Source organism: Crinia signifera, chromosome 4, assembly GCF_055691185.1.
Source record: "Crinia signifera chromosome 4, ASM5569118v1, whole genome shotgun sequence".
In the NCBI taxonomy this organism is placed as follows: Eukaryota; Metazoa; Chordata; class Amphibia; order Anura; family Myobatrachidae; genus Crinia; species Crinia signifera.
In genome coordinates, this window is record NC_139220.1 from 118,843,859 (window position 1) to 118,867,913 (window position 24,055).

At 44.2% G+C, this 24,055-nt stretch overlaps 1 protein-coding gene across 1 annotated transcript in view; it reads left to right on the plus strand.

Annotated features, from left to right (window-relative positions):
• OTOGL (otogelin like) overlaps positions 1–24,055 on the plus strand; it is a 205,333-nt gene that overhangs the window by 73,393 nt on the left and 107,885 nt on the right. Inside the window, 3 exon segments of the mRNA XM_083182312.1 lie at positions 3,075–3,237; positions 3,346–3,453; positions 8,743–8,881. Coding sequence (XP_083038438.1) covers positions 3,075–3,237; positions 3,346–3,453; positions 8,743–8,881 — 410 coding nt within the window.

The window sequence follows — 24,055 nt, forward strand, 5'->3', positions numbered from 1 at the left end:
TCTGAGAGATATCTTTTACAATATCCTCTAGTGTGTATTGGGTCTCAAACATATTAGCAGAGTAGAGGTCAGTGCGCAGTCTCCATTCGGACCCATACAGGCCCCATACACTCTCTGCAGCTGGGTAGCACTATGTCAGAGTCTGCAGAGAGTCACACATACGTCATAAACTCACACTGCTGAAGAAGACCCAAATTCCAATGCTTAAAGAGAAGGCACTGGTTCCAAAAGTGAGTAATTAAAGACATTTAAGCTAATTGGAACTACCAATTGGATAATTAGTCCTCAAAGTTGTTTCCAGTCCTGATCTCAGAGCAAGTCCAGCTGAAATATCATTAATTTAAGGAAAAATATTACTTTCTCTGGGGGTGCATGAAAAAAAATATTACACAGTGATTTCTAAAGAAATCTTCATGTCCCATTTTCTTTTCTATAATTGATTAGCAGTAGGTTTTTTTTTAATTTCCTGCCGACAATCAAACTCTTCCTATATCTGTTACATACACCGGGGGTTACATATACACTCACATTTACTAACACTCAGCCTGCTCCAGAAGACCTGGATCCAAACGCTGGAGGAGAAGATATTGATAGGTGTAATTACAGACTATTTAAGATACTGTAATTGAAACTTCTAATTGCTTAGTTAGTCCTTGTGGTTTGTGTATGTGTATGTGTGTGTGTGTATATGCTTGGGGTAATTGCATGTTACCAAAACCCTGTTGCAGTGAAGGTGAGGCAACTGTAAAGCCGTGTACACACGGCAGCGATAGGGGCCGATATCGCTGGGAATATGGTCGCTGGCGACCATATTGCCAGTGATGGGAGTGTGCCCCTTATCGCCGGGTGCGCGCTCCCGGTTTCTGCCCCGTTCTAATCGCTCCTGCGACTAGCTGATTACCTCTGCGGCACCGCCGGCAGAGGTTTCTTTTCATCAGCGACCATCTCTGATTGCCGATGAAAAGGGGGCAATGGGGCAGATGTATTAAGCCTGGCGAAGAGATAAACTGGAGATAAAGTTGAGATAAAGTGTAAGAAGATAATGCACCAGCCAATCAACTCCTAACTGACATATTCAAACACAGCCAGGCGATATATCGCCACATGTTTACGCACCTTAACAAGTGAGATGGATTTATAATTGGTAAGGCGTATGTCCTAGCTGAACTAAATTTCATTTTAAAAACAAAGCGGCCTACATGCATTTTCTCTCCATACAGAAAAAAAAAAATATTGTTAACCATTACTTTGCAACATGGTTTGTTCAGTAGCAAAGTTGTTTCTGGTACTTGTGTATTATAGCGGCGCCCCCGATGTACATCGTACGATGAACGCGTCGCATCGCATCGCATCGCATGCCATGTACCGGATGGCATGCGATGCGATGCGACGCGATTTTGACCCCCTATGCGATGAAAAATCTAATGGGTGCTTACAATGTTAAATGTACCCCCACGCCACCCCCCCACTATAAACGTGAACCCGAAGCGTGGCGAGCGCAGCGAGCCCGCGAGGGTTGGCGGTACGCGTCCTACGACCTTTTCATACCCCCACTATCCACGTCGGCGTGGAGTTGAGAATAGAATAGTGTGGCGAGCGCAGCGAGCCACCGAGCCCAAAGCGTGGCGAGCGCAGCGAGCCCCGCAAGGGGACGCGGATACCTTCACAGGGAAACGCGTCCCTTCGCGGGCTTCACAGGTATCCGCGTCCCCTCGCTGCGCTCGCCACGCTTCGGGCTCGGTGGCTCGCTGCGCTCGCCACACTATTCTATTCTCAACTCCACACCGACGTGGATAGTGGGGGTATGAAAAGGTCGTAGGACGCGTACCGCCGCCCCTCGCGGGCTCGATACGCTCGCCACGCTTCGGGTTCACGTTTATAGTGGGGGGGGTGGCGTGGGGGTGCATTTAACATTGTAAGCACCCATTAGGGTGCTTAACATTGTATAAGCACCCATTAGGGTGCTTATACAATGTTTAATCGCATCGCATCGTATGGCATTGTATGCCATGTACAATGCCATACAATTTGAAAATTGTATGCCATCGCACACTATCGAACGAAATCGCGTCGCATCGCATACCATCGCATGCGTTATGGTATGCGATGCGATGGGTGCCGCAAAAATACACAAGTACCTTGTTTCTTTTTTGGTTTACTTGTCACTGCAAATGCTCCAATATCAATATCTATATATAGATATATAGTTTTTAGGAAACAAAATGTTACCTAATTACATATGAACAAGAAAACAAATGAGTTAGTCCCCCAGGACTAAGTACAGCAGTTATCTAGGTTTTTTTCCAGCCCACATCCGTTGGAACTTTTTAAAGATTTTGTGAATTAAAACTCATCAACCCGTTTTAATCCCATTTAACACATTGGTGAGTATTCAATGCCGGTGCGAGCGGCCGGCGAGGGGGTTAAACTGCGATGATCACAGAAAACCAGTGATCCTCGCAGTTTAACCCCCGCGCCGGCCGCTCGCACTATGCAACGTTCCGGGGGAATCCTCGCAGTCACAGAACTGCGAGGATTCCCCTAAACTGCGAGAGCCGCGGCTAGTGCAGCAAACTCGCTGTAATTAGCCTCGGCTCTCGCAGCTTTTGGAGGCACATTCGCAAATTCCCCCTCGCTCAAAAAAAGGAGTTGAATACTGACAGGGTGAGCGGTGACTGCGAGCAAAAAGTCCTGCTCGCAGTCACCGCTCGCCACGGCATTGAATATATGCCAATAAGTTAACAGGCGTTAACTAGAATATCGGGATAAGTGGGGAATCTATTTGAATAACTCCAGGTGTTAAAGCCTGGGCCCGCCTCCCTTTTTCATTTGCAGCATTTTACAAGCATTTAAAACTTTAGTTAGTTTTACATGAAGCCATTTGCCTCAGCTTTTGCTCAGAATGCCCCAATATGGGGGTGATACATATTTGGATGTGAGTTACATGGGACCATAATCAGGCTTACATCCAAACGTTGGCCATGAAATGTCATTTGTTTTATGTCTCTGAAATGTCTTCTGGTCTTTTTCCATGAATACTAACCAGTTCAAGAGTTCTCCACTTTCTGTTGAAGGTGTCACATGCCCAGAAGGAAAAATATACTTCGATTGTAGGAACCCTGTTCTTGGCTTACCTTCTGCTGGGATTAATTGTGAAATCACTTGTGCTAACCTGGCTATGAATTTTACATGTGTCCCATCACCACCATGTTCTAGTGGTTGCATTTGTCCACCAGGGTAAGTAAAAAAGGTTATAGTATTTTGTACCAGGGATGTAATATGGCATCAGAAGATTATAGAACGTTAGTTATATTGTGTGTGTTCTCTCTTTTACTTGTTTTGTAGCATGGCAGAGCATAAAGGGAAGTGCTATGTCCCAGATAGCTGTCCATGTACATGGAAGGACTGGGAATACTTATCTGGAGAGGTGATATCTACACCGTGTTACACATGGTAGGTTGAGTTTGTACATGGACTATATATGTCAAAGGTAGCAATATATAAAAACGTTCATCTAATATAAAATAATACAGTCTTTAAATGGTGATTAAAATATAAATTCCAATGAACTGCAGCACTGCATATGTTGATTTTAGTCCATGCTATTAGACTAAATCCATGGCATAGAAATTGAATGACATGGCTTTAGTCCATGGTATTCAATTTCTGCTGATATATCCGACAGTGGAAATATCGGCAGTTCAGTATTCGTCTGCTACAGACGCGCCTCCCTATGTAGGTGAGTCAGTATTGTCGTAAACGGACATGGATTGTCAAATCCATGGCCTTTTTTTGACAAAACAGCCCTTTCCACCAATCCATGGACTTTATGACACTCTACAGTCAGAACATTGAATACCGACTGTCGAGATCATGTCAGAAGCTGGCAAAAATGGCCAGGATTCAGACTGCTGGGACATTCCTACAGGCGGAATTTCGGAATAAATACCCCCTTAGAGTGAAAACAAGTAATACTGTATACACTCTACAAACATATCTGTATTACACTCTGTATCAGCCCTGAAATGTACAGCTGCAACGCTTTAGAAATTAAGGGCCTGATTCAGGTTTCTTAACAAAGCAAAATAAATCACAAAAATAGGCCAGACCATGTTGGATTACAGGTGGGGAAGATTTAACATGTGCAGAGATAGAATTGGGTGGGGTGTGTTCACACTGAAATTGCAGTGTAAAAATAAAGCTGTTTAAAATCTGTGGGCTAAATGCAAAAGCAGCCAATATTTACCCTGCACACAAACATTATAAACGTGTTTGCTCCCCTTGTATGGCAACATGGTTTGTTCCAGACACATAGTTACTTACTTCTGTACTTTATGGAATCAGACCCCAGCTTCACGTTACAGAGAATTCCATCTATCTACAGTATGTACAGAGGAAGCCATGCTCATCGTGGCTACAACACGGCCAATAGTGTCCATTCAGAGCACAGTGTAAGTAATGGGCTGCGGGTGCAACTATGATGTTCGCAAACGCTGGTGTGCATGTGCACCATGACATACAAGTTGTATCCATGGCATGATGTAGCCACGATGAGCGTGGCCGCATCTGTATCTTTATTTCATTCTTAAAAGTTTTCAACTTTATGCATTTGGAGATACAGTAGATGCCTCCTTGGGTAGTCACTGGGGCTCTGCACTCACTTAGGGCCTTATTCTAGTTCACTCTTAGAGGCAAATTCCTTCTTAGCTGGACAAAACTATGTGCACTGCAGGGGGGCAGATGTAACAGGTGCAGATAGAATTAGATGTGGGTGAGTTATTTTGTTTCTGTGCAGGGAAAATACTGATTACTTTATTTTTACACTGCAATATAGATCTCACTTTGAAGAAAAACTCCACCCAAATCTAATTCTCTCTGCACATGTTACATCTGCCCCACCTGTAGTGTAGCTAATAAGGAATTTGCCTCTAAGAGTGAACTAGAATAAGGCCCTCTATGTAGTGAGCGATGTAATGATTTATACAAGATGTAAATGTATATATATATATGTTTGCAATCGGAAACTACACTCACCTCTCGTAGATCTGGGGTGCATATGGTATGTGACCACACTGTTTAAATAAGCAAGTCCTATTTTGCATCCACATACTGTACTGTATCACAGCAGCTAATGTGTTTTGTTCCATGGTAATATTCCAACATTGTACACCACATGTACGAGTGGTAAATTTACTATGACAAACAGATGCCTGCTTGTTTGGTTCTGCAAAAGAAGATGTAATGGCTTTTGGAGTATTGTGAGCTTTACAGCCACTAGAAAATAGACTACGTTGCAAAGATGGTCTTTATTCTCTTCACTGTAGAGGTGCCCTTTGTATATAACTCCATTACTGCTGGCAAACTAGTACAATAGAAATGGTGTCAGGATACCCACTTTTGTCAGCGCCTTTGTGATTATCTGTCTCCGCAGCGCATGCCCATTTCCTTGTATTATATCAGTGGCATTGCTGAAGGCTCCGGGCTTAAGTATAAAATCTAGAACCAACTACATGCTCTACTTTCATATTTCATAGAGCAGTGGTTCTCAAACTCAGTCCGCAGGTGCACAGGTGTGCTCATTACTCACTGACACATTTTATAAGATCCATAGTTGGAGCTAACTATTTCACTTGATTGTGTGAGGAGACCTGCAAACCATGCACTGAGTACCGACATTGAGAACCTGTGTCATAGAATATACATATATCATTTGTAATAACTGAGATTTCTCTGCATCTTCCTGTCAGGCTGCTATCTAACAAAAGTCATTGTGAGGTTGACGGAACACAAATAAATGGTTATAATTATAATATAACATAGAGGGTTGATGAAAACATGAAGATATTTAAACATTTAGAGATGACCGCATGAGCAGGCTTCTGTGAAGAACTCTTATTCCTATGACCACTGCATGAAGACTGCATTACCCATTCCTATGTGAAAACTGGTCACTGTGAAATACAGAGAAATGAGAAATACTGCTTTGTTTATTAGACCTGAGGGATCAGCCTATGCAGCATAGGCCCTTATTCTGATTGATGCGGATATTCCCGAATTCTTACGGTGCGGTCCGCACGCCACGCTGTGCTGCCGCGTGCGGCCATCGTCCGTAGAAACGCCCACGTGTCCTCCGCATTCGGACGGACTCACTCTTTAAGAACAGGGCGTGTTTACGGACGACATACAAACCATGCGTGTGCGGGGGAAACACTCAGATTCTGCACGGTATTACAGAGTATGCACGGGAATACCGCATCCGAACGGATGGCAAGCGGTCCGTCCGCACGGAAGCGGTGTATTTACGCAAAACTACCCACTATTATGTCTATTCTGCAATACATCACATGACCCACTTATTCAATTACCTATCCTCATAAAAAAATGTTTATTTGGAATTGGAATCAATTATATGCCAATATATCCTTACAACCATGCCTAACACATGCATTGCACACATTAACCCTTACAGCAATTGAAGTGCAATGGTTTCAATTAAAGCACTGACAAGCGTCCTATTAGTGAGTAATGAGTAAAGGAGTCGATTGTATTGGGTTCAGGTGTTAATGCTTGTAGTCATTAGGCGTTCCGTTCGCCTACCGCAAGACCGAGTGGTTTCCGCAAAGCAATACTTGACTTATGGACACCGCACATTTCTATCGGTTTTGTTCGCGTGCATTCGGAGTGCTATCCGAATGCACGCCCCCCAACATAAGTGTACTCCCCCGTGTCCGCCCATGTTTCCTCCCAGTTTTGCCCACTTTTAAACTACGCCCATGTGTCATTCCGCATGACGCCCATAATACGCCCATATTTCCAGACTGATTGCGGTGCACAGTTTTGTACGGGATTTGGCCGAACAGGTACGGAGTCAATGCGTGGCACATGCGCGTTGCGTTCTCCACGCATGCGCAGACGCCGTAAAGACGCTATCCGAAAGTATGCGGAAAAGTACGCATCAATCAGAATAAGGGCCATAGAGACACTGGGAATATAAATGCGCTGTTCCTGCTAGTTACAGTGCATCAGAGATTTCAAATAATTGGAAATGCTGTTCACAGTATGATGATCTTATTGGTTACTGGATGTTCTATAACTGTCCAAACCAAAACTGTGTTTAAGTCTAAAGGGGCCTACACACGGGGCGATTTCACAGCATTTTCTAAGCCATCTCACTAGATGGCTTAGAAAATGCCCCAACATTGCTCCTTGTGTAGCGATAGTGATTAATATCCAGCATGCTGGATATTAATCTAGTTAATCGGCGATCAGGACCAGTGTTCTCACCAGAGAACACTGGCCCTGACAAATGCAGAAGGAGCAGCTGTCAATGGAGCTGCTCCTGGTGATAGAATCGCCAACCGCCGCTGTACGCCTTCTGACAGAAGGGGCACGCATGAGACGCTCGCACGCCCCCTTCTGTCAGAGCCAGCCGCCACCGGCTCCTGCTGCTCCGCCGTCCTCCCCGTAGCCTCCCGCACCCCCCACTCGCCCTGCCCGTCTACCCTAAGCTGAGACGTGCAGGGAATCCGCTCCCTGCCGCCATGCTGATGGGGACACACGAGCGTGTGAGTTGCTCGCACGTCCCCATCAGATGGAGCTCCTGTCCGCCAGCCTGCGCCAGTTCAGGAAATCTGGTGATTCTAAAGGCTGGCTAACAGGTGCACCATCTGTAGCTTAGCACACAGCACTGACACATCGCTGTGCAGTGCTGTGTGTTGAGCGATCTACATTGCTCAAATCGCTCAGCAGTTTCACCCCGGGTGTAGGCCACATAAGAGACTTTAAAGAAGTGGTTCCCAAAACTGGGTGCACAATTTCTACTTACCGTATTTTTTGCTCTATAAGATGCACCTGGCCATAAGACACACCTAGTTTTAGAGGAGGAAAACATGAAAAAAAATATTTTGAACCAAATAGTGTAATGCCCCTTCCCCCGCTCCCCTTGTACTTGTATGCCCGCTCCCCCCTGCCCTGTTACTTGTATGCCCGCTGCCCGCTTCCCCCCATGGTACTTGTATGCCCACTGCCCACTCCCCACCTCCCCTGGTACTTGTATGCCCACTGCCCGCTCCCCCCCTCCCCTGGTAGTTGTCAGCAGCTCACAGAGTTCCGGGCAGCTGGGATCATGCAGTGTGCTGTGGGGTCCTTTGGTGGGGTCCCTGCGGCAGATAGGAACTAGTAGTGCTACTAGTTCCAATCTGCCGCAGGGACCTTATCGATGATATCCCATTCGCAGAACAGACCCCACAGCACACTGCATGATCCCCGCTGCCCGAACCTCTGTGAGCTGCTGACAAGTACCAGGGTGGGGGGGGGGGGGGGGGGGGGGGGAGCGGGCTCTGTTACAGCTCCTGAGATACTGGTGCAGCAAAGTTTTTTGCACACTTTTTTTGCAGTATTCGCTCCATAAGACGCACACACTCCCCCCCCCCCCCCCCACACACACACTTTTTTGGGGGAGAAAGTGCGTCTGATTGTGCGAAAAATATGGTAATTTAATATGTTTTTCAGCATTTCACAATAAAAAACTTTTTACCTTGGGGTGCCGTAAAAAATTGTGATACTCTAGGGTGCTTTCGATTCAAAAAAGTATGAGAGCCATTGCTTTAGGGAATTAAGTATAAAGTGAACATATAAAGTTCGGTATAATGTTTCCAATAAAGAAATATGCTGAAAGTTTGCTTTAGAGTCAAGTTACTGCTCATGACTGTAATGCCATAAACTATTTCTCTTTTCTAATAGTGTTTGTAAAAGAGGAATATTTAACTGTACCAGTTATCCTTGTCCTTCCGTGTGCACTGTCTATGGGGATCGCCACTATTATACTTTCGATGGTTTGGAATATGATTATGTCAGTGACTGTCAGGCATATTTAGTCAAGGTAAGAAAAAATATTAATGATATATATTTGTAAGTTACTAGTCATCTGGTACAAGCAAGGCAATCTACATGCAATGTCAATGTTCATGTACTGTAGTTCAATGATTTTATTTGAATTGAAATAGTTTGGCGCATGTGTTACAGAGTATATACCTAAAGGTGCCACTGCAATAGGAACAGGTGGTATCAGAAATGCAATGAAAAGTGATGTACTGTATGTTCCTGCACAGTAACTGGGAAGTGACTAGAAATGCAGGAAAAATGGTCCCTTCATTGTGGGTGTTACTGCAAGTGGCTGCATTAACAGGCACACAGACAAGGGGACCATGGCTAGGCGGGACACTAAACTACTGTAGGGCTGGTGCAAGTTATGATGATGCATTATTCAGTACCACGGCGTTCACAGATACTAAAAGTGGGCAACTCATTCTTGCACATTTGGCAACATGGATGTGCACTAGGGAAGGCAGTTGTAGCTACATTTGTATAAACTCGAAAATGGGCTACCACCAATAGATGCTGCTTCTGTCGCATGCATTTCATATTTGCCTGCTCACCCAGAAATGCTGAGAGACTCCTGAAAATCAGGTGTCCCTTCCAGCCCTGTGGGTAAGTAGCCAGGTTTGCAGTCACCATAAACCCCCTGCATTTGGCTAAACCAGCCACCATGCATCATGCCCCTGCTGTATCAACCTAGCTGCCCCCTCCCAATTGAGTTCATGTATCAAGCAGTGAAGTGAGTGGAGAAATGGACCAATGGAGAAGGCTTTATAAAGTAATTTGTTTTAGAATGATAAGTCGATGCTGATTGGTTGACATGGGCAACTTCTCCACCGGTAGACTTCTCCACGCTTTTAACTGTTTCCCGCATAATGTTATGAAACTTTTGCACCTATGACTTGTTTCTTACCCATTGTATTTACACCTACATCCATTTAAATAATGGATGGAAAGACGAGAAGTTATGTGTGGACAACAGCATTTTAAATATGGGGTTCTAGTAAACAATATTATCATTAAGCAGTGATGACTGGAACTTCTCAGGCAGCGCAAAGAGGCGGAGACAATTCCAAGGGTCATTCTCAAAGAGAAACTATGCTTTTCTTCAAAATAACCATGACGCCATTTTCAAAATCAAATAATGCCCAAAAATGCAGGATTAATCTTGCCCTTTTTATTAGCTTGTGTTCCTGCCAACATGCAGTCCTGCTACGAGTAATTGAAATGTCAGAACGTCTCAATCATTACCGCTTAATAAAAAAATAATGCTTGTATCAAATAACTCAAACAATGAAATGAAATAAAGGAGCTGCATTTCCCACCGCGCGCAATCAGACTTTCATTTTCTTAAGGTAAAAAGTCAGCCATGGAAGCATAAGTGATTAAGGAAAGAAAGACATAAAGCATTAACAATTCAATAGAGAATTGCCATTGAAATTGTAACCTGTGATGAGTGAACAGCTCCATTCAGCACATTTTCAATTTTAATGATAGACATTCTATATGCACTGACTAAAAGCATAGCTATATACAGTATCGGCAAATAATAGGATTAGCGATAATCCATCAAATGTGAAAGGATGTATTGAAACTGAGAGGCTCCTGCTTTTGTACAGGCAGAAAATAAGCCTTGACGGACTAATGAAGCTTTCACTGCTGCAACTTCTAATAATTGTTTAAGAATTTGAATAAGTACGGTATATTTTTATTGTTACTTTGTATGAGACAAAATGTATGTGATGCTGTATTACACGGGGTTTATTATATGGTCCTCGTTTACTGTTAAAGAAAATATTTTTAAAATGTATTCAAATTAACCTGTTCAGCTTTTTTCGCCTAAGTGCAAGTTTGTTTTGGCTATCCAAAAGACATAAGATCCAATGGATACTGTGGTGTAAATTTACCAAAGTTTCTAAAAGTGAAAAGAGGTGATGTTTCCCCATAGCAACCAATACGATTCTAGCTATCATCCATCTATCACATTTTACAAAATGCTAGAATCTGATTGGTTGCTATGGTCAACATCCCCACTTTTCATTTATAGAAGCTTTAGTAAATTTACCCCTAAGATGCGTTTTTGAGATCTGAGTAAATCCAAATCCGCATATTTCTCATTTTTACATAATGGGGATACATTATAAAGTCTTGCACTCTGTATTCAAAGAGCTGAGGTTGGATTTCTTGTCAGTCTGTTTGTCACTCCTTGTTTGCCTTTTCTCACATCACCCTTACTTAGGAGTGCTTCTGGTCAGAGGCGTCACCAGGTGTGGTGACACCTGGTTTGTACTCTGCACTGCCATACCTGTCGCGGCTATGTGGCCTGTGTATAGGGGGGCATGGCCTCGCGGGTGACCATTTTCAGCACTTCAGGGGTGTGGCTTTCATCCCCGGAGATGCAGGATTCTGCCACTGTCTGCAGTGGTGGCACTATGTTGTCATCCTTTATGAGGGTGATACTTGGGTTCGGGTCATATCCCCAGCACCTGGGTAGTGACGCCACTGCTTCCTGTGGAGAGAACGTCTAAGTTAGAAATCTGAATATGCTCTTAGTGGGATGCATTTTGTTCAGTGGTGAAGCACATTTTAGGCACTGACCAAATAATAGTCAGGTTTACTTTAGTGACAAGTAATAAATACAGCTACTACTGTATGTACTCTTTAACTCATTATCTCATTAATAAAATTAAACTTCAAATGAGGCTTTACTCATCTCTAGTTTAGGGGAAGTCCTACAGGGGTAACAGGTTAGATTTGATGTTTACAAGTGTGCTTTTTTCATCCTTTCTATTCATCTGTGTCCTCATACTGTATACTGTGGCTTCAGATGTGCTAAACAGCTCCTCTCAGTGAACAAGGTCCTGGGTGACTCGGCCACACCAGGTTTCTTTTGCGCTCGCATGTGCATAAATAAAACATCTGTAACTACTCTGCTTGTACTGACCAATTTAAGGTGCGGCATGTGTAACTGAATCTGAATATTTTTTTCAAAGTTCTATGATGAAGCGGCTGTTATTTTTTCTTCACCATATTCCATTGTCACCATATTCCCTTGTTCTTCCTCTACAACTTTGTATATGTTTAAAACTATTTTCTGTGTAATTAACTTCCCAGTCCAGCATCTCTAATGCAGTGTGAGTGGTGTTTCTGCTGCATCCGCTATGCAAATGAGTCGCAAAATTCAAAGAAAAAGTGGTGGGTGTCTCGTTTCATGTGTGATATAGATGCTAGGTGTATGAGGACATGCCTGGGGGGCACACTTTCAATTTGTGGAGGTGTTCCTGGGGGCACACTTCTAGTTTGGAGGTGTTCCTGGGGGCACACTTCTAGTTTGGAGGTGTTCCTGGGGGCACACTCCTAGTTTGTGGATTTGTTCCTGGGGGCCGACTTCTAGTTTGTGGAGGAGTTCTTGGGGGTACACTTCTAGTTTGTGGAGGAGTTCTTGGGGGCACATTTCTAGTTTGTGGAGGTGTTCCTGGGGGCCGACTTCTAGTTTGTGGAGGAATTCTTGGGGGTACACTTCTACAGTGTAGAAGTGTAGTTTGTAAAAAAAATATCTTGAGGGCACACTTCTAGTTTATCGCGGTATTCCTGGGGGCACACTTCTAGTTTGTGAAGTTGTTTTTGTATGCACGTTTCTAGTTTATGGGGGTGACCCGGAGGGTGGGGGGCACACTTTTAGTTTGTGATGGTGTTCTTGGAGGCACCTTTCTAGTTTTGGGGATTGATTCTGGTGGCACTCTTCTAGTTTATGAAAGTTTTCTTCGGGGGGGGGGGGGGGGGGGGGCGCCTTCCTAGTTTCTGAAGGTGTGTTTTTTTTTTTGGGGGGGGGGGGGGGCACTTGTCTAGTTTATGGAGGTCCTGGGGGCACACATTTAGTATGTGAAGATGTTCCTGTGAGGTGACAGTAGGCATACACTTTCATGTGGTTATGCTATACTTGTGCGTTTTTGTTTGATATTAACTGTGTTCGCCTTGTGTGTCTAAAAGGAAGCATAGAGGGAGTGTAGTTGGTTTATGTTTTTTCTTTAACTCATGCATAGAACATAAGGTACTAAACAAACATTTATTTTAAAGTCTCATGTATACATTTCAGCAGTAGGCCAGCATTTTAATTGCGCATTTCCTAGCTTTTGTACAATTTACTATTAAATATCTTTCTAATCATTTGATTTTGCTGAATTTTAATTAAATCAATGTGGTTTATAATGTAATCTAATAAAAGGGTTCTCTACAAGAAAAGACCACACTATCCCCTTCTTCATTGTTTTTTTACCACTTCTTACCCATGTAAACCGATCCTTCCAAAGGTGCCCATACACGCTGCGATTATCGCATGCGTTTTGTACTTTTAAAGTACAAAACGCATTGCATGTGCGATAATCGCACCGTGTGCCTGCGGGGATGCGATGCAATGTGCGTCCCCGCAGGTACAATATTGTAAAGCACAAAAAGTATCTACAGGCACTACTCTTTGTGCTTCATTGCATCGCATTGCATCAGTACAGGAGTACATGCGATGCAATGTCCATTAGTACTTATTAACTTAAAAAAAAAAAAGTGGCTAAAATCGCATCTCCTCGCTTCGCATCGCACCCACAAAGTACAGTATCCTCTTCAAGTGCCAAAAATGCATGGCAGCTTGAAGTACAAAACTCACAGCACAGTGAAATCGGTGCGTGTATGTGCACCATAAGTCTATATCATCATGTATCCAGTCTGTTGCTAAATGAAACAGTAGTTCTTCCTACTTCCATACAATTCAGTTATTCATTTGTTGAATTCATTTATCATAAATTAAATAAATGCAGGCATATTCTTAATCAGATATACATGGTCAGAAAATGGTGTGCCCAAATGATTTAATGTGCATTTATCTAGTTATACTAATAACTTAAGTTTATAAAAAAAAACCTATGCTAGATAACTGTATCAGCTGAATTAAGCCTTGGCAAGTCTGTTATTATGCTTTTTATGTACAGTATACAGCATATCTACAGCATTGCCATAACAATAAGGGGGGAATTTACTAAGATGTGTATTCCGCTTAACATGTGATGTTGCTAGGGGGCAACCAATCAGATCCTGTCTACTATCTTCTTGAGGGTGATAAATAATTAAGAAGTAGATTCTGATTGGTTGCCCATAGCAACACCACATGTGAAGTAGAATACACATCTTAGTAAATTCCCCCCTAAGTGTTTAGTATGCTGTCTGGTTGGTGTTCTTTAATGAACAAACCTCAGAGTATTTGAGTTCTAAAGTTCATGGGTAAAACCAGGAGAAACCCAATCACTCACAGTGGCAAAGTGCCTGTAGCCTTCTCATCTGGTAGATCTTGTGACGGAGGTGATGAAAACCAGACCTGTGTGGGTTTTGTCATATTAAAACTAGACTTATTGTGTGAGAGACAGGTGCTGCAGTACTTGCTTGGGCTTCAGGCCTTTGGGTTCTGACTCTTAAAAGAAATAGAGCAGATTACAAAGGCTAATTTGTTCATGCCTGGTGAATTGCATTTAGCCATTGATGAAGGATTGTACCTACTTTGAACTGAAACAAATTAGTAATTTAGAAACTGATAGTGTCCCAGTAGCTCTCATGCGCAACTGAGATTGCAGATAATAGTGAGAGTCCTTTGATGTACTAGAGTTTACAGATATTTTAAATAGTTCAACTTCATACATGAAAAGAATTGTGCTGAATTAGATCAGGGTTGCCGACCCTCCCGGAATTTCCGGGAGTCTCCCGAAAATGGAGGCCCCCTCCCGTCCCCCCGGAAGGGTGGGCAACCCTCCCGGATTCAGGGGGGACCCCGGCTGTCCCCCGGATCGCGGCATTAAAATGCCGCAATCCTCGGGTCTCAGAGGAGGGGGCAGATGCTAAAATGACACAATCGCGTAATTTTAGCCCCGCCCCCTCCACGGAGATCCCTGAATTCGCTGTGTTAACAGCATGGGGCGGGGCTTAGTGATTTCACGATTAAGCCCCGCCCCCTGAGCGGCTACTGAATCTCTCCTCTCCGGGCTTCTCCCGGAGAGGAGAAAAAGAAAGTCGGCAACCCTGAATTAGATGTGCTAAAGCTACAGAGGTGATGCGTACAGCAATAAAAATGTACTATTACTCTATCATATATTTGCAGAGTTATGTAGAGGTCTAATTCAGAGATGTATGTACACCTGATAGATACAGATCAGCACTGACATTCTTACAATAGTAGCAATGGTTGCACTGCCCCCATAAGTGACAGGGAGTTTCCATTCGGGATCTGGGTGTGGGTCGTGTACAATAAGTATTTTACAAAGTAGTTGCCCCCCCAAAGCAAGTTGGCCCCCTGCATACCCTCCAACATGGCCCATTCCATTAGGTACAAAATGCTCTGTTTCTGGACTTCCGTGCCAGTGGCAGTTGCAGAGATGGAGCTGCAGCACAATCCAATGTTCAAAAAGGGGAGCCACACCTAATGCCACTCCAAACATCACTGTCCTGGACTCACTGACAGTTCATGTGACCCCCCTCTTTGAATTGTGGACTATGCTGGAGTCCAACCTCTGTAACTGCCACTGGCAGGGAAGTCCAGGAGCAGAACATTTTGTACCTAATGGAGTGGGTCATGTTGGAGGGTATGCCCCTGTTTGTTAGGCTTGCTAAGGCTAGGGTCTGCATCAGGGCCGGATTAAGCAGGGGCACAGGGGTCAGTATCCCTGGCCCCCCCTCTATCTTTATGCTCCCCTCTATCTTTGGGCCCCCTGTGGTTGGCATGTATTTTTGTCAATACATTGTAAAAACCCCACCTAGTGCCGCCAGTATCCGTAAACACACATTATATATATATATATATTACCATATGTTTTGGCAGTGTAATAGTCTCCACTGCAGTTTGCATTCAGCAATGACAGGGGGTGTGGATCATTTGGTTTACAGCAACTAGGTCAACAAGCATTGGGTCGACGCCATTAGATCGACAAGCAGCAAGGTCGACATGGGTCTAGGTCGACATGGGTCAAAGTTGACATGGATCTAGGTCGACACAAGCATTAGGTCGACAGTCAAAAGGTCGACGTGGGTTTTTTCACAGTTTTTTGACCCGGATGTCAACACTGTCGACATGGACACAGTATAAAGTGCACCGCATCCCCTCGCATCGCTCTCTTCACTCGCAATGCTTCGGGCATGGCACTTTATTTAGTTTATTCTCCCAGCACGCCCTAGTGGATGGTAGGGCACGAAATACCGCCTGTCAGCACATGTCTGCTCAAAAAACAGTGAAAAACCCCATGTCGACCTTTTGACTGTCGACCTTGCCCATGTCAATCTAATGCTTGTGTCAACCTAATGAGCTGTCAACCTAAACCAATGTCGACATAGACCCATGTCGACCTAGTGGTGTCGACCCAATGCTTGTCGACCTAGTTGCTGTAGACCTAATGACCGCGTCTCATGACAGGTGGGAGGGGGCCCCCCTGTCTAAAGTGACCTGGGCCCCCCAAAGCTTAATCTGGCCCTGGTCTACATCCTCTAACACAGATTTTTTCATTCTAAAAAACCTGAGGGTTACTCAGATGGCTGATGTTTGCGCAGATGCTTCGATACTGCGTCTTTTTTTACACAGCAGCAGATCACAAGACACCTGCTGCAGTATTACTATATTTCTGCAGAATAGGCCCCAAGTGATCAGGCCTGAAGTGATTTCAGGCATTTCAGACAGCAACTTGTGATAACAAGGAGGAGATTCCCGGCACACATACTCCTCCCTAAACATGGTGAATTCTCAATGCTATTACTTGCGCGCAGTGGGGACGGGTGTGGTATCACGCTCAGATGGGATTTCGACGGTTATTAGTCCAAAATCGGAATTCCAGCTGCCGGGACTCCGACATGGGGCTGAGTGCTACTAAGCCCGTTTCAGCCTCACAGCTCTAGCCAGGCTGCTGGCTTGGTGGCTCGCTGAACTCGCCACAGGTTCTATTCTCCCTCTATGGGGTCGTGGATCCCCACAAGGGAGGGATCCTGACTGTTGGGCATTTAACATTTGGGATTCCGATGTCAAACTAAAGACCGTCGGAATTCCAATTGTTGGAGAGTCATCCGGCACCCGTGAAAACAGGTATTTTCTGCACTTAACATATATATCAGTACAGTTTACAATCCTATAGCACCCAATGAAATCACTCTGACCTAATATCAGAGCTGCACAATAGGAAGATCCAACACTTAGTAGAGTTTTTAAGAGTGTAATAACTGGTGGTCAATTCTTCAAACTTAAAAATATATTAATTGTCCAGGTTTTAGGGAATATTTAATAAAGAAAAGATCAACATAGACAAGGGGGTGAAATAATTCAGAAATTAATTCTTCCATATGCATGTACTGTCATACTATTCCTTGTTTAGGACATTTGGGGTGAGTAAAAATGATAGAGAGAATTATGGGGCCATAGGTGTGAGCTTTGGCATGCTACATAACTGTACTTGATTCTTCAATGCAATAAAAAAGGTAATATTAGAACATAACAAAAGTAATTCTTACAGGTCAAGGAATAAAATTTATGTCCTGCTTAATTCGCGATATGTAAAAAGTTTTAAAGTGATCTGTTTATCATCCTCAAACGGATGCATTGCTGGAGTTATTTAATCGCACATTAAAATTGATGTTGAGATGCTAAATGGACACGTAGGAGTTTATTTACTAAGATGGGAGTTCTATTGAAGATGGGATGTTGCCCATAGCAACCAATTAGAATCCGCTTCTTATTTATTTAATAGAATCTGATTGGTTGCTATGGGCAACATCCCATCTTCAATAGAACTCCCGTCTTAGTAAATAAACCCAATAGAGTCATTGGGACAAACTTCTTCCCTACTTGCTGATTGTTGTTTAGAGGTACTAGAACAGGGGTCCTCAAACTTTTTAAATAGGGGGCCAGTTCACTGTCCCTCAGACTGTTGGAGGGCCGGACTATAGTAAAAACAAAAACTATGAACAAATTCCTATGCACGCTGCATACTGTATATCTTATTTTAAAGTGAAGAAACAAAACCGCAACATGCGCTAGAGAGGAAGCCGTTACATTGTCATTACAGCATAATGACAATGATAGAGTCAAGCTGGGACTTGTAGTACTAACTGTTATTATACCCGCGCACCAGACACAGCCCATCTATTCCCCCTGCAGCGTCCGGGACATGCGCAGCACTGTTCATCCCCCGCACCTGTCTGTTGTGGTGGCTGGTGTTACTGTACAAGGCCGCGGGCCGTCAGTTCTCCATCTTCTGCTTCTCTCTCCCTTCTCCACACCACACACCCTGGCCTGGGAACTCACATCACCTCGGTATCGCCTCACACTCTGTCTCCGCCGCCTCAGCCCATTACCGGAAGTGTGCGTTGCTAACGAGAGTTTAGGTTGAACGTCACTTCCGGTCTGATTTTGCCATAACCTGGCGGGCCGCATAAACATCCTCAGTGGGCCGCATCTGGCCCATGGGCCGTAGTTTGAGGACCCCTGTACTAGAAGCTTCCATGGGGTTTTCACGCTTTGAGCTTCTATATGAGCTGAAATTTCAGGGAATCCTGAATCTCTACGGAGAATCTGTTATGCTCACCTTGGCCAGTGCTCAAATCCAAACGGACTTCTGGGAGGAGACCACACAGAGGCTGAGGAATGCTTGGAACATGGTGGAGTGCTGACCCGGAATCTTCTGATGTTTTCTGGGTAGTCACCCGCGTACATTTTGGCCTAAGCCCACAGAGCACACCAGCGAGCCTTCTTGCCTATAACAGCCCATTTCCCGCAAGCCTGGAAGCTTCTACAGGTACTAATATGCCACCAGGACTTACGTCGACAGGGGGCAGTGTGAGCTTAACCCTCCATGATGCAGGCGAGCTACCAGTGAGAGGCAAGGTGTAGGGAAGCTAACTATCCCTAGGAACACAGTGGACTAGGTACAGGGAGTAAGTGTAACGATGTGAGTTCTGATGGTGTCGTGCGGTTCTCAGGAAGCGAGGTGGGACCAGCAGAGGATGGGTTAAAAGCAGGTTTAATAAATGAACTCATACAAAGAATAATATAACTGGCATTAATACTTCTTGAATAGATGAATAATAATAATTAGCAAAGAGTCTCTGGTATATGGCAATAAACACAATAACAGTCTTTTGCATTGAAAGAAGTAAACAAGATGGCAGTCTTTGTAAAAGAAGATAATCAGGATTGCAGTCCTTTGTATAAGCAATGATTCAGACACTTAAGTTAAATTACGTAGAATGTACAGAAAAAATAGTAGCGCTAAACAAGATAACATTTAATTGGAATTTAATATATCATAAAAAATGGTAGTAAAGCACAATAAAATAAACAAGCTGTACCTTGCTACAGTGAAATGCGTCAGTCGTAAGGCACCTTGGCGCCCTTCTTGCTACCCCCACTACCACTTGGTTTTCAGACCAGCCGTCACCGGAGCTCATTATCTGCAAAAAGTACCCGCAAACATCCTGAGAACTCCATCATTTGCCATCTGAAGACATCTGCAGTCATTGCTTTCCTTAAAAAGGATTAAAAATCTTCAACTGGACATTTCCCTGCAGTAACTATACAGCTTTGAGCTCTAACAGACTTTGAACTGTATCCGGAAATTTCCAAAAATTATTGGTGGTGTTATTAGGAATGGACCCATGTAATAGGTAGCCTACCAGGTGCCAGTGCTTTATTGTTTATTTTATTGTGCTTTACTACCATTTTTTATGATATATTAAATTCCAATTAAATTTTATCTTGCTTAGCGCTACTATTTTTTCTGTACCTTTTTCTTGCTGAAGGGTTTCTCACCCCCTTCCCTAGCAGATGCTCCACAATACATCACAGCACAAGCGCCTTATAGGTTGTTATTACGACCATATTCTTTTTGTCCAAATTACGTAGAATACCTAAAGATTGGATCCTTGGAAGATTGGATGCTTGGATGATTGATGACTGAACAAAGTGATAATTGGATGATTGAAGATTGGAAGATTGGATGGTTGAAGATTTGGAGATTGGATGATTGAGGATTGGATGATTGAGGATTTGATGATTGGATTATTGAGGATTGGATGATTGGAGACTGCAGCAATGGAATCAGAGACCAGAAGGGTATGAAGATAAGCCAAGGGATTTCCAGGAAGGAAGGCAACTCAGGTGTGTGGCTCAGCTGAGACTGCAGCAATGGAATCAGAGGCTAGCAGGGACAACCAGCTGGAGAGGGCAGTGCATAGGCACTAGGATGGCCAGGAACTTCCCCTTGCTTGCAGGCTAAGGAAACAAGTTGTACTGACACAGATGGACCTAGGTAGCTCCCCTTTATATCAAGGGAAGGACTGCCATAGGCCAACTGGACAGAATGAGAGGAGAAGCCCTGACCTGGCCAATACTGTTTTTGCCCTCAAGCAAGATGGTGGCACCGTACTCCAGTGACGGCCTCCTGACAGCCAGACTGCCACACCTCTGTTAGGATCCATACTTGATGCTCACAGCTGCACAACGCCACCACTGCCTACCCGACCAGGACCCCAGCAGACGCACACCAGTGACAGTAAGTGAACGTGATAGAAGATAGACAGACCACAACAGGGTATACACGAATGAGCGGTGCTAATAAGGTGCACGGAGGGAGCAGGACAACCTGGGGGAAAGAAACTGCAGGATAACAACAGGGGACAAAACGGTACACAAGAGGAGTGACACGTTATATACAGAGGGACTGAAGGCCCAGTATCAGTACTGGAGCTACCCCTCGGGTATCCCATGCAGGTATATCCCGTGGGTAGAGCTTCAGCAAGAGGTCTTAACAGGGATACTTAATACAAACATACATGAAAGATACTATCAGCGTGGACAGACTGGGAAACACAGCGAGTAACAGGTTAACCATCAAAAATGCCTGTGAAGGTTAACCACTAACAGGGATCCACAGTGGGACCAGATACTTGGCAGAGAAGTCAGGACAGATCCTCAGACAGACTTTATATCCAGCGTCTGCCTGCCCCAATGTGAAAGCTATAAAGGGGGCATGGTCCAATCCCAGTCTGCGGGACCTGTCCATAAAATTAATTAGGGATCAGCTGCAGTTAAACTCTCCCACCCGACCGCAGCTGCCTGGCGTCCCAGTCGCCTAGGCAACCACTGCAGCAACGGGGAGTACGGAGAGGAGACGCGTCCCGGCTGCCTAACAATAGCAGCCGGAAGTTCAGGCCCGGAAGTATGCTGATGTCCCGGCTGTCTAGCAACAGCCGGGGCGCACACTCTGGGACCCGTCCGCCGTGCACGGCAGCTGGCTCCCAACAGAATCTTAGGAGGAACAGTCGGCAGAAGGAAAGAATGTTTTACAGTCTGTTCTGGACATGAAAAAAATAATTTCCATTAGGTGTGTGAATTAGTAAGAGAGACATTTTGGAACTCCCAACAGGCACTGGAGTTTTTGAACTTAAATTATGAAATTTTCCTATCAGATCCACAATGGGATAAACCAACACATACACACACACACCAAACTTATTAGGGATTGTTATTTCCACTCGGTATGAGCAGCAGCTCTGTTTCATCCCTTATACTGCTTGCAGTGGCTGTAGCTCTAGTCATATCATATTACTGTACATAGTACTGTTGTTAGCAGGACACTGAGGAGTCCAAGCTACTGGAACTTCTCCAACATTTGCCAATGCATGCATGGGTTTAATGTAATTACAGCAATCTTATCTCCAGTCATCTTCTACGTGGCAGCAGGAGCCATTTCAGCTCATTACAACTTTAGTCATTTCAAGTTGGGTTCTCCAGATCTCCACTGTTTTTCTAGTTCAGTCAATCTAATGTACAGTGCTCTGATGACTATGTTATTCTGAAACAGGGACAAGCTTGTCATCAAAGCTAATTAGAGATCTTTAAAAGTTATAGATAAGTATTTCAAATATTCTACGCTTGTTATTTGTTTTAGTTCCAGCAGGCGCTATACCACATACAATGTTAATCTTTCCATCAGCAAGAGTGTACCTTGTACTTGATATCCTTGAGCAGTGTCTTGTAAAATAGAAGAATTGTTCCCCAATCTATTCATGTAACAACCACGTTACGCATGCCAGTCTCAGTAACCTTTGCCAGTCACAATTTGGCACTGAGCAAACATGCTTCATCATTTATCATTATTACCAAGCTGCTTTCCTACTTTAGCCTGGGATTTGCTTCACTGAACTAGAAAACATTGTTGATGGGAGTACAAGATACTGCCAGAAAACAGCTGTATCGCTGATTAAAGAAAATAGAAAGTGCGTGACTGCTTGCTGCAGGGCTCAGGTTCTGCTGCCATAATTCTCTTTGTCCTGTCATAAGAATAATTATTAATATTAACTTGTAATCTATTCAAAGTAACAGCATAAATCAAAGCAGGTGACCAATAGAAGGCAGACATCAAGGAAAAGGGCTGGTGCCATAATTACTCATGCATTGTGTACATCAGAGTAGTGGGCCGTCTTAGCAGCAGTGTAGGCCCCTAGGCAAAGCAATGCACTGGGGCCCTTTCCCATTCTCCCCTCCTAGGGGTGGGGGTGCTATCAGCAGCAGCTTTGATGTCCCATGGGTGGCACAGGGGCAAACGCAGGATTTTTAGAAGGGGGTTTCCAGAGGGGCGGAGCAAAGTACGGAGATGGACACTTAGGTGACCCAGTATATGTCGGGTCAGTTAAAGTATTAAAGATAAACCAAATGTATATAAATAATATTAATAATAATAATACAAAAAAAAAAAAAGGTACTTGTATACCTTCACGGCTCCCATCGCATGCCATCGCAATGCGATTTTACCGGGTTTTTTATGCATTTGTGATAAAAAATCCATTGCCGTTGCATCGCATGCCATGCGATGCGATGGCATGCTTTTTTGATCACAAATGCATCCAAATCCGAGCGCAGCGAGCCTCGCGAGGGGACCCGGATACCTTCACAGGTATCCGGGTCCCCTCGCGGGCTTCACAGGTATCCGTGTCCGCTCGCCACGCTTCGGGCTCGGTGGCTCGCTGCGCTTGCCACACTTTCTATTCTCAACTCCACGCCGACGTGGATAGTGGGGGTATAAAAAGGTCGTAGGACGCATACCGCCGCCCCTCGCGGGCTCGCTGCGCTCGCCACGCTTTGGGTTGGCGTTGATAGTGGGGGTGGTACAGTGTGAAAAATGACATTTGGGGTGCATTTTACATTATTTTAACACATGTCCATGTTTTTTTTGAAAAATGGCATCGCATCAGATCGCATCACATCGCATGCGATGGCATGCGATGCGATGCGATTTTTCCCTGTACTATGCACATCGTGGGAGCCGTGATACTACACAAGTACCAAAAAAAATAATATATATATATATTGTGGGGGCTCTGCACTCACTAAATTAACTGATAGGCTGCAGGCTTAGATGCATTGATCAATTCATGAACTAAATCTCCACTACAGTATTTTTAATATCAGTTAATTTAGTGAGTGCAGAGCCCCTACAATTTCTGTTTAAACAATGTGGTCATAAGCCATAGGGCACCCCAAAACTAGGAAAGGTGAGTGCCGATGTTTAGTGTATTATATATTGGGGCCCCTACCGATCCTCCACCGGTAGGGGTGGGGGAATCTTTGATGTCCCGCGGGTGGTAGGGGGTATTATATCAACCGCTCAGCATGTAGGGCCTGGATCAGTAATTTCCACTAATTACCCCTTTACTGCACAGATGGTGGGAGATGGGGTGGGAGAAGGGGGCATTGGGCTGAATGAAGGGGCCCTGATACATAACTTCCAGGGTGGTAGAGGATGTTTAATATGCAGAGGAGGGGTGTATAGTGGAGTGGGCTTATTATTCATAATTTTCTGGTGGGAGGACAGCTTGCTTGACTGCAGATATCTCCAGTTTCCGGAAATAGATTTCTTAAATTTTAGTGGAATTGAAAACAAGAGTATCCCTCCTACAAAATGGTATTGGGGACTAGGGGATAAGAGTTTAGGAGGCAGAGTAATCTGCCAACGAGTATATAAAACTACATACCAGGTGTGTGGAGCTGGAACAGTAACCAGCTGCTGGAAGGCTAATATCTCGGGTTCTAGGAATAGTAGAGAAAAGCTACTAGTGTCCCTCAAAGGGGGAGAGTCCCAGCTTTTGGAATATACTCTCAGAAAAA